This window comes from Pteronotus mesoamericanus, unplaced genomic scaffold (assembly GCF_021234165.1).
Source record: "Pteronotus mesoamericanus isolate MK-2021 breed Mesoamerican mustached bat unplaced genomic scaffold, CSHL_Meso_final contig_291, whole genome shotgun sequence".
NCBI lineage: Eukaryota > Metazoa > Chordata > Mammalia > Chiroptera > Mormoopidae > Pteronotus > Pteronotus mesoamericanus.
In genome coordinates, this window is record NW_026555124.1 from 10,437,054 (window position 1) to 10,449,388 (window position 12,335).

A 12,335-nucleotide genomic window follows, 5' to 3' on the forward strand; every position below is an offset into this window, starting at 1 on the left:
ATGAAACACAGAAAATCTTACTAAAATTTAGTATATCTCTAATTGACTTCTTATGGTAAACTTCCATTATAATTCAAGGAGTTGTATTTCTGAACACTATACCTAAAACTAAAGAAAACTGATAAAGGCTTATCCTGGGAATATAAGTGAGCTGCCTGAACACCATTTCTTTTCTTAGTTTTTGAATATTTAAAGTGATAACAAAATGAGGTACTGTTTCTGTGACAACAGAATGATAGATGTGTTCCTTAAATAACACATATTTCTTGTAGAAAAGTTACTATATCCTAATTAATTTGACTCTCCCATAGAATTAACTTTATGAGACCAAAACTTATTTGCAAAAGGATTTTATCTACATCTGATTTGCTTGATTTAGAACATTTGTAAGTATGCTTCCCACAATGCCTTATCAATTAACTCTAACTCTGGTAAAAAAGTTTAACTTCAATGTTAAAATATGCATTAGAGAACTGACTCTTAACACTCTGTAAACAAGAATACCTGATTATCAATGATTTGTCTAAGATACAATCTTGAGCTTCTTTGAACAACAAAGACTCTTGGTGCAATCGGTATTGGTATAAAATTAAACTGAAGACTTATTTGCTTATTGTCACAATAAAAAACACCTTGTAATGTTATTTTTTCACTGGTAAGCACTTAACACTATTTTAAAGGTGGCTCTGTTTTTAAAACACGTGCTATTAGCTATGTTATCTAAAACAGCCAGCTCATGAAGAACAAAAATTTTGTTTTTATAAAGTCTTTTGTATATATTTCCTCTGACACTACTTAGAAGTTTCTGTTATCTCATTCTCAGTCCATTTCCTTAAGGTATGATATGAGAAACGTAGAGGCAGAAATTTAAATAGGTATAAGCTCAGTAATAACTAAGAGGATTTATTGCCTCTATCAAAATTAACATACACATTTACAGAGCATCCAAATGGAGAAACTGTCTCTTGTGATTCTTTAGGAGAGCAATTTCAATAAACTACTGACACTTTAAGCTGCCTGGACCATGGGTTTAATTTCATTATAATGAAGATACAAATTATGCTTATTTGCAACCTTAAATTTGAGTTTAGACCTGCACTTAGCTTCTAACATTATCACAATCTAAAGTTTATATCTGCTTGTAGTATACTATAGTGCTGATATATAAATACTGAAATCTATAAACTAGAATGTGAATTCCATTTTTGCCTGCTTTGTTATTTACTGATGTCTTTTTTTTTTTTTTTTTAATTTATTGGTTGATTCTTTTATGTGCCCTGACCCGAGACTGAAACCTGCAACCTTGGTGTAGCAGGATAATGCTCTACCAACCGAGCTACCCAGCCAGGACCTTCACTGACATATCCTTGGTAGCCTTGAATAGTGCCAAGTGCTCAATAAATATGTTTAGACAGATGAATTTACTACAAATGCACAGCAAACCAAACACTGACAAAAAAGGTTTTGTTTTACTATCTCAGTATGAAATTCCTGTGCCTCTTGCAACCTGTTACACAATACTGTACCATCGATACTAACACATAAAATCAGTGATTTTAAGGTGAACAAGATAGACAACTACACTTTAAACCATCTGCTATACCTGTTTTGGCTGATACTGGTTTCTGAAGTTCCTACGCCTAACTACTTTTACTCTCTCGTATATGTCTAAAGGTAGCTCTAATGTAATAAGAAAGATGTTTCCATAAAGTGATAAACGAATCTAATATTATACTCTAACATTGGAGCCCAACAATGAAACATAAGTAATCTTTATAAAACTGATAATGTCACCTCATTCTTTAAAGGTCCTTCACCAGCTCCCCCAATGTCTCATATCGGGTAGGAGAAGAGGCTCCAAAGTCAGAGTTCCTTCTATACTATTTACTAGTTGTGTCATCTTGAGAAAGTTACTTAATTTCTCCCAACTTTAGTTTCCTTATTGTAAAAGAGAGTACCAGTAGCTCAGGGAGTTGTGAGGATTAAATGAGATAATGCAGGCAAAGCACCATAGTAAGCAACTCAATGTTAACTAAGGTTTATAATCATAGGAAGAAGTTCATACTCATGTTAACAAGGTTCTCCTTGATTTGGTTAATGCCTGCTTAAACTTCTTCATTTGTCTTGTTCATAGTAAATGATCACATCTATAGCCACCAGACCAAGGCTACCTGGTCCTATTCTATACTCCTAGGCATCAGCCATATTCATCAGCCTGCAGTACCCAGCAAGTGCACAGTGCCAACCCCTACCCAAGGTTAAGAATCCTCACAAGTTTTGAGCCCAGCTCAACCATCACTCTTTCTTCTCCTACGATGTCTTTCCTAACTTATCTCTAAGCATAATTTGCCATTCACTTCCTTTTCCCCCAGTGTACTCTGCATAATTCTAGCCAACCTTCTTCAATCAAACTCAATGTTTTCTGTGAGCAGAACCTGAGTCTCTTTCATCTCTGCATATGCAAAACCAACCCCTACACTACAACACCTGGTACTATGTAATAACTCAATAATTACTTGTAGAATAAATAATCATTAATCATTTAGTGTTCTATTTTTCAAACTTTTCCCTGGAAATAATATCGAGAGGAGAAAAAGCAAATTTCCTCAGAAGTCTATGAAAATGCCCTAAAGCAACCTAATTTAAATATACATTTTCTTACATTTTTCTAAGTCTTATATTTTTCTCTTAAAACCCATGAGAACTTTATACTCTATTCCAGGACAAACCTACATTTGTTTTACCCCAGAACACCATACACCTTCCCCACCAAGTTAATTATTAGTACGGGAATAGACTTAAGACTTATGAGTATAGAAATAAAGAGAAGTAAGGTGCAAGTAACCCTGGGGAGATCATGCATAATATATATAAATCATTAAATGAAAGATAAGTACCTACACTTCAGTTATAAAAATGGTGGTTGATACTAGCAGGAGAAATTTGGGAAAGTGTCTGCTCCCCAAAAAGCAGCAGCAGAATTTATATGAAATGGAATAAGAGCAAGACAAGATTCTAAATAAACCCTACAATTCAGAAAGAAAATGTTCTCAAAATGATTATATGAACTCAGCTTTTAAAAGACTAAGGGTCAGAAATTAACAAGGTAATAAAAAAATAAGATTTCCACAATACATAAATGTAAAGAGAAACCACATTTATCCATCACATAATAGAAAAATGGATACTTACATTAACCCAGAACATATCTGAAGTGGTCTCCATACCCACTTAACTTCTTTGCAAATTTCTCTTAAGATTTTTCACTTTCTCTCCCTACCTTATGTTTACAGACCATCATTACACTGCTTCCTATGCTCAGCTTAGTGTAGTTCCAAAGAGCTGATATGTTTCTGACACATGGAAAAATGCTTTTGGTCTGAGCATTTCTACTTTTAAAAATCAGTCTGCCCTAGCCAGATAGCTCAGTTAGATAGTGTGTTGTCCCGATATGTCAAGTTTGCAGGTTTGATCCTTGGTCAGGGCCCATATAAGAATCAATCAATGAATGCGTAAGTAAGGTAAGTAGAACAACAAATCAGTATTTCTCTTTTTCCCTTCCCCTCTCTCTCTAAAATCAGTTTTAAGAATTTATAAAAATCATAAAAATTTCTCTAGGCTCCAAAGAAACAATGCCAGAAAACTTTATGTTAATATATCACTAATCTATAATATTATGAGTAGGGGAAATAACCCACTGTTTCAGAATTTTGATATACATTCAAAAAGAAGTTTACAAAATTCTAAAAGTTAACTTGCCTTCTTAAAGTTATTTACACTTAAATAACCTATAAAAGAATTTTCTGAACTATATTTAATCCAGAGGTTGGCAAACTGCCTCTATAAAGGGTCATTAAGTAAGTATTTTAGGCTTTGTGGGTCAAGAGGTAAAACCAAGGATACACTACAGAGGTCTCTGGTTCAACTGCTTAACTCTGCTGTTGCAGCAAAATTTTATAAGCCTCGAAATATTATTATTTTTTAACTATTTACAAGTATAAAACCATCCCTAATTTATAAGCCATACAAAAACAGGTGACAGCCAGATATGGACCATGAGTCATAGAATGCCAACCTCCTATTCTAGCCAAAGACGTACTTGAAAAGATACGTAACACTCTACTGATATTACTGAGAAATATTTTCCTATTTTCAAGGGAAAATACACAAAAAAGGAAATGAAAAACTGGGATATACAACAGTGTACATAGTATGAGCCCAGTATTTGGAGAAAACCTACGTCTGTGGGTGTGTCTGTGCACGCACGCAAAAATATCTACTCATATATAAAGCATAAAAAGAACCAAAACAATTCTATCAAAATGTTAACAGGGGAATACAGGATAACTTTTAGTTTCTCCTTTACAAATGTATTTATTTTTTAAATTTTCAACAATAAACATATAATTGTTTTATAGTTAGAAAAAAAATTTTAAATCCTATTTTTCTGAGTTTTTAATGATTTCAAATAGTGATCTTAACATACCTTTGAGGTTTCGCACCTGGTTCTGCTTGAGCACAGAGCTTAAGTAGTGAGGTGATAAAGAGTCACTGAAAAAAAATAAAGACAAATGTGCTTATACAAACCTTTATTTCACTTTTTACAGAACTTAGTCACAGACACAACTAATGTGTACCAAAAAACCCCAAAAAACAAGAAACCCTACAAACTATTTTTACCTTGTTTTCTTTGTTAATACTACTCAGTTTAGGAAGAGTCTGCCAAAGCAGAAAGAGCGTAAGATTCAAGATTAAATCACAGCTATCTGGACGTTTTTAGGCAAAATAGTTAATCTCTTAGTTTCTTCACCTGTAAAACAGGAATAATTAAACCTCCCACCTAAGGTTGCTCTGCTAATTAAATAAGGATAATGCATTTAAAATGCCTGGAACAAAAGGCAATACATAAGTTATTATTTGGTGTTGCACTGAATGCTGAAGTTTGACATAATATCATTATAGGTGTTCCCACAGAAATAAGTGTTTATCAAAACAAATGTTTAAGGAGTACTATATGGTAATGATGCAAAACAGGTAAGTTCCTGATTTTATTAGTAAATATCATTATCACATTAAGCTTTCTATATTCATTAAAAGAGACTAGCAATTTCTTTTTATTTCCAAAAATTAAAACATTCTGGGGACAAACTACTTCTGTTTTTTTGGAACTTGTGATAGCATTAAAAAAAAAATCTGTTTTTCTAACTAAATTAAAAGTCCATTTCCTATTTACAGTTTTACATACATTGCATCTTGTTCTCTTCCTCAGAATTACCAATTATGATATGAAAGGGGCTACACCAAGGCATGTCAAATGAAACTGTCATTTTGCCCAACAATGAAAAAGATAAAATGTTTCTAAAAATATTAAGATAATGTTTTAAGGCCAAAGATTATAACCTTTATGCTGTCATTGTTTAATCTACCTAATTTTAAGCCATGAAATCATCTTTATTTACCTTTAAACATATGATAAAGTAAAAGATATAAACATGAAAATACAACATGAGAGGCACAATAAAGTGTGGTTTTGATATACAAAAAATAGTGCCAATTCTCCCATTTAATCTTTAATTAAAAAAAATAGCATAGCTAAATAGAATACATAAGTGACCATCACAGAACTTACCACTAGTTTCTAAATTATTATCATTTTTTAAATGGAACATAAGCACCAACATTAACTAATAAAGAAAATGTCAACTCCCAAACAATGAGGATATTAACTGATAATTTCTTTTCCAGATTTCATTCAAAAGAATAAACCACTCAGTAGTTCTTTTTATAATGATCCTTTTATCTACTAATATGTTAAACAAGCTACAGTAAATTAGATATACTAATTTTTTACTGTATTTCAGCTATCTCTAAAAGTTAATTCTACTTTAAGAAACTAACCAATATATGAAATGGTAATAATGTTGCAGCTGGGAGTGCATTATAACTTTCTCCCTACTTTTGCGTATGTTTGAAAATTTCCATTTATTATTTTATTAATAAGGTTTAAAATTTTTTTAAAGATCAAATTAACCATTATACACAACACTTAAAAATATCTTGACAAAATCTGGCATTTTAACTCAAATGAATATACATAATAGAATTCAAAAAGGTTCTGAAGGCTTCTTTAGAAAAAGGAAATATCAGATTTAAGGAGGTCACATCATTTTCAGATGTGACTTAAAATGGGAAAGCTGTGAGACCAATAGGAGCCACTGAGTTTGAAAACAAAAGGCAAGGAAATACATTACAATTATATTTACCAGCAAAAACAAACAAACAAAAATATAACTTTCTTTAGAGTTTAGTTATAACATATTCAGTATTAACTACATTTCCCCGAATTTATATCCTTACCTACCCAACAGCCTGTTTCCTAATAACACAAGTTAGACTATAAGTAAAATTGCCTTAGACTAACATATTATCTATAAATAATTCTTTATAAAATAAAACACCCCAAAACGCCTACAACTTTGTTGAGTTTTTCCATCTCATACAAGGAAATCTCATAAATCACCACGGACACTAATATGGAAGATCCTATACCTCTGTGGAGATGTTAATGCTGAGGGAAACGGTTGCTTCTTCAGTGCTTGCATAAGATTGGGTTTATATTCTGGATCAACACACCATAGGGAACCTTTCCCATTAACCTAGAAAAAAATACACAAGAATTAATAATCTGGGACTTTAACATACACAATTAGTGTCTGAATGTTTTTATAAATATGAAGATAAAACCTCTTAAAGTATCTTTTGAGTACAATGCAAAAGCTGAAGTAAGCTTGTTAAGACTGCACTGTGTGATCAAAATCCCTGAAGGCAGACTGTTTGGGTTCTTATCTCCAGCTCTGCAACTGACCTGCTATGTGACTGACTTAACTTCCATCTCTCTGGACCATTATTCCCTCACTTGTAATGTAGAATAATAAAGTACCTATACCACAAAGAGTTATCTGGGTTAAATTATGCATAAAGTACCCTGCCAAGTGACTAGCACACAGGGCCACACAACTCTAGAACATGCCATTTACATCATAATCTGTGAGAATGATAACAACTGCAAATTATGCAGTGCACAGCATGGAGAACTGCGTAACGTGGCACTCCACACATTAAAATGTCAATAAATGTTAGCCATTATTATTGCTACAGAAAAAGAAAAAAGAAAAACAAGACTTTCTATGCAGCATCATTTTCCCAAAACTGTTAGTGTTTATGATATTAAGTGAGACATCAAAAAATTACTTTTATTTTTTAATGGAATTAATAGCAAATAATTTAATAAATTGCATGGCAAAAGTCTCAAAGAGTAGTAAGTCAGTGTCAGAGGTATGGGAAAGACTCCTGTAAAAAAATAAAAAAGGAAAAAGCATCATTCCTTCCCTCAAGACAGTTTAAGTTTCAACATTTGAGGGACTTCTTGGTAATGTGGCAAAGGGCACACAAGCCCAGATGCCGGTAAAACAATCAATAAAATCTAAAATAATGTAATGTGTATGATTACTGGAAACTGGAGAAAATATAAATGAAATTGCATACTAAATTACAAATAGGAGATACCTAAAAGAAAGGACTGTCTGATCCACAGTTCCCATAACATGACAGAACAGCTTGTCAGGAAGGTAAGTGAACAAGATACCTGAAGAACCTCGCTAATATTATCCACATGCAAGGAAAAGACCAGGTTATGAGATATTTCCTTTGAATAGGTTTAAAAATGCTGCATATTTTACCACACTACATATTATCAGATTATTCTAAATAGTCCTGCTATAATTAAACCTGATTTATGTGGTTTCCAAAGTTATATGACACAGACCTCTTTTTTCTCAGGTAACATTTACAGAGTTAGTGTTCTGTGGAATACCTATGAGAAAAACTGATGTAATCTAATCAGTGAACTCTCGTAGAATATGCTTTCTAAATATTAATGGAAAAAACAACTACAAATATTGATTAGGCCATAACGAAAAATTAATTCCCTTTAAAAGATCACAATTTTTTTGCCCTAGCTGTTGGGGCTCAGTGAGTTGAGTGCTGGCCTGTGAACCCAAGGGATGAAGGTTCGATTCCCAGTCAGGGGACATTCCTTGGTTGCGGGCCAGGTCCCGACTAGGGGGTGTGTCAGACGCAACCAGTTGATGTATTTCTCACACATCGATGTTTCTCTCCCTGTCTTTTTCCCTCCCTTCCCATCTCTGTAAAAATAAATAAAATCTTTTTTTTAAAAAAAATCACAATTTTAGACCCCAATACAGAAAGAAAAAAACAGTTAACAATCCCACAACAACAAAGTTCTCTGACCACCTGGAAATTTATAAACACTCTTGGATCAAAAACCACAATTATAGGTTACCTAAGTAATTAAAGGGTATGGAAAACATTGTTGTAACAAAACTAAGCAGATGTGGCCAAAGTTCTACTTACAGGCAAATTTATATCCCCAAACACTCTCCTTCTTAAGCAAGAACTGAAATATCTGACATAAGCTTTTACTACATCCATGGGGGAAAAAAAGAAAAATAAAATTATATAATATTTTAGAATATAAATATATTATATAAAATTGTATAAAAAGAAAATTGATAAATATATAAATGAGAAATGAGAAAAAGAACAGAATTGATAAATAAACTCAAGAGAGTATTAAAATAAAATTTTTTTATCCTCACCAAAGGACATTTTTTTTCATTGTTTTTTAGAGAGAGAAGGGAGAAAAACATCAATGCAAGGGAGAAGCATCAACTGGTTGCCTCCCATACATGCCCCAAAGGTAGATCATATGCGCCTACACCAGGGACTGAACCCACAACTCTTTGATTATGGGACGACACTCCAGCCAACAGAGCCACATTGGCCAGGGCAAGAGAGTATTTAAAAACCATCAATACATTATACACACTAGCTCAGCTGGTCAAGTGAAGTAACTTAAGACCTTCTTAAGAACTGTCATATCAACCATTAACTCTAACTTCAAGATAAATCCTTCCTATTTCCTTAGCTGAACATCTCCACTTGCACATCCTGAACAGAAACCCAATTATAGGCATATTCTAAAAATGCACCACATCCACACACAGCTTACACACAGAACTCCAAAATCATACAACAAGGGAGTCTAATGGCAATCTCATCCCACTTCCCCAGAGCTAAAGACTATTTGCATAGTGGTTAAGAGTACAAGCCTTGGAGCCAGACTGCCTACTTTAGAAACTGGCTATACCACTTAACAGCTGTGTAACCTTTAGAAAAATGCCTATGTTCTCTGTGTACTAATGTGCTCAAAATATATCTCTGTATAAATTATACCTACTTTAAAAATTACTGTGTTATACAAGTTAATTCACATAAATTGCTTAGAACACTGCCAGATACATAAGCATTCAATAAAAGCTGGATACTAGATATTTCTTCTCTACAAATAGCAAAAATCAATTATAAATATAGCCTGTCCCCTCTCCCACCATGGGACGTACCAAACTTCCTCAGAACTAACCCACAAGATTAGTGAGATTCAAACTATTAAATTTTTTTATACCTTTTCTATCTCAAAAACCATTTCCTTAATTTGAATTATACTTTAAAGCACATTAGCAATACTTAGACAATAATACAATTTATGTTTTCTGTTCTCCTGCTTTGTTTGTATAAAATCCTGTATGATATAAGCTATGATGATTGCTGTTGATGTGATGAATTCCAGAGTGCTTTCATTTCCCAAATTCTTTCTGAAGGTAATATTAGTCTATTACTGAGGCTCTTTAACCTTTGAATATCATGTGTTAATCATTAAGGCAGAATGGCACAATGAAAACACTTCTGCAGGTTTAAAAACTGAGGTCCTAACACTGCTTATTGACTGGCTATGTGATACTGAACAAATCATATCTCTAAGAATAAGTCCTCATGCATAATTTATCTATAAAATAAAAAAAAAAAACAGGCCATTTAACTGATCTGTGATGAGATTCAAAGGTGATTTATATGTAAGTGACAGACATACAAAATAAATGAATACTAAGGGGTTATTCTGAAATTAGCATACATAGAGTTTATATGGTTTCTTAACAGTATATTCCTACTTCTAAGAGATGAGAGAATTAAAAAAAAATTAACAGTAAGAATAAAAGTCAATTCTGCATAAGAGACAAAAGTTAGGTAGCAAAGAATGAGGAATAAACTAATTTAGAAGGGGAAAAAAGCTCTCATCTGAGGAAAGGTATAGTAATCGAGTGTAAGGCAGTTTTTAACATCCTAACAACTTAAATATATAGGAAAAGAAAAACATGGGTGGCATATCATACCATGACATGGAAAGTAATATATCATATATCAGGTAAAACTTTTTTCTAGCGTTCTGTGGCAAGATACCACATAACTGTGCTAAACAAGTATTTGAATTATTTTTCCCCAAAGGAAGTTAAGTTTTACAAATGTATTTTTAGATTAAATGATCAAACTTCTTCAATTAGATATATATTCAACCTGGCTCAAATGATAAATTGTTTTGATAGGCAAACAAAATTATAAAATGTTAGCACCCATAATATCCTTTGCTCCCAAACCATTCCAGTTTCATAAAGATATGGATGTATTACTTTTCATATATTGACTAAGATAATCATTTTAATAAATCTAGCCATGTTGTACCTTGGTATTGCTGAGATTATACGCCTAGAAACTGTTTAGTTCAAGTCTACTTTTCAAATTCTATTATGAGAATTGCAAATTGTTTTGGTAATGGTAGAATTGCTATTTCCTTGAAATAGCAAATTAGTAAAACTGCTACCGAAACTTGCAGTTCAGGGCAGTTAAGAATCTTGAATAAGGTCTCCAAATAACAGTCTGGTTTATGTTACCATGGCAGCACTTCCTTTCGCTGGGTCTGTTCACAACTCTCAGTAACAAGAGATAAAACTATGCATTTGCTAATCTATGTTTTCGAGTCTACAGCAAAAAGGAACTTATTTTTAACTAACTCGCAGGTTAAAACTTTGTCCCTTCATTAATGTGCTTAGATGACAGAACACAAATAATTAAGAGCTTTAGAAGTTAAGAATTGTTTTAAACTAAATTTGCATAAAACAAGGTGAATTTTTTGTGCAGTAAAAACAGGAAATGTGCATTCTCTAATTTACTATTATGCATTTTGGAACTCTAAGCTTTCTGGATTTATTTGGTAGAGAACCAATGAAGGTTTTGAAGAAATGAGCTGAATTTTAAAAATATTTACCTTAATGGAAGTTGTAAATAATAGACTAGGAGAAGAGACAATGTTCACTAATCTTGAAATGTTTTTATGTACTTGTCTTATACATTTTAGTAGAGTTCCTCTCTTGACTACCTTTTCAGTGGTTTTTAGAACCACTGAATTAAAAAGAATTAACTAATTAAAACTGCATTCATGCCTCTTGCTTATAGCATGAATTTTTAAAGCAATTACCGTGACTTTCCCCCCCGAAATTCAGCTATTGAAACAAGCCACGATCATGCAAATATACAGAGTAAAATTGTACTACACCAGGTAAAATGTTGAATTTCTTATTTCCCAGCTAAATTTTTTTTCCAAAGGAAGCTAAGTTTTACAAATGTATTTTTAGATTAAATGGAAACTTCTAAAATCCAAGGTTGGCTTTATTAAAATTCAGAAAAATAGATAAAAGGCTTGGATTTTAATGTTTAAAACATAAAAACAAAACCAAAACGAACCAAAAAAACACCATGTCTAACTTTTGTTAATTTTAAAACCATGAAGCAGAAAAATATCAAGCCAAGATTTTTAGACCTGTCTTTTAGAGCAGTAACTATGGTATGAATAATAGGGCAAAAATCTAGATAGCAGCCATACAAACTGATTGAATATCACCACTTTATAGTTTGACCTAGACCTTGCCATCTTGCCTTCTTTTTGAGATCATCATCTCTACGTAACAGCTAGTCATTAGAAAAGTATTGCCAAGGTTGCCAACATTTAACGGAAGTAAGTATACCCTACTTGCTTTCTGCAGATTAGAAGAGAAATACTGTGATCTTGAGGCATTGATTCAAGAAGTATTTCATAAATTAAAAAATCCGTAAGCCTTTCCAATCCTACTTGAATCTATCAGTTTGTGTCCAAATTTCAGACATTTAAACAAAGAAGTCTATTGATTTTTGTGAAGACCATCACCTGTGAGCTGCTTCCCTCCTACCCTGACTTGTGGTAACAGCTTGATCACTTTTGTCCCAATATATAACAATTCTATATTTATCCTCATATTCTTTACTATCTCATAACATGATTTCTTTCTCTTTATCACACTCTCCCTGTACTCTGGACTTTACGCTCT

At 32.7% G+C, this 12,335-nt stretch overlaps 1 protein-coding gene across 2 annotated transcripts in view; it reads right to left on the reverse strand.

Moving 5' to 3' along the window:
- FOXN2 (forkhead box N2) overlaps nucleotides 1-12,335 on the reverse strand; it is a 52,263-nt gene that overhangs the window by 8,256 nt on the left and 31,672 nt on the right. For both annotated transcript variants that reach the window (XM_054575472.1, XM_054575473.1), the window contains exons 3-4: nucleotides 6,550-6,656; nucleotides 4,487-4,551 (exon numbers count right to left, since the gene is read on the reverse strand). In XM_054575472.1, coding sequence (XP_054431447.1) covers nucleotides 4,487-4,551; nucleotides 6,550-6,656 — 172 coding nt within the window. The remainder of the gene's footprint in view (nucleotides 1-4,486; nucleotides 4,552-6,549; nucleotides 6,657-12,335) is intronic.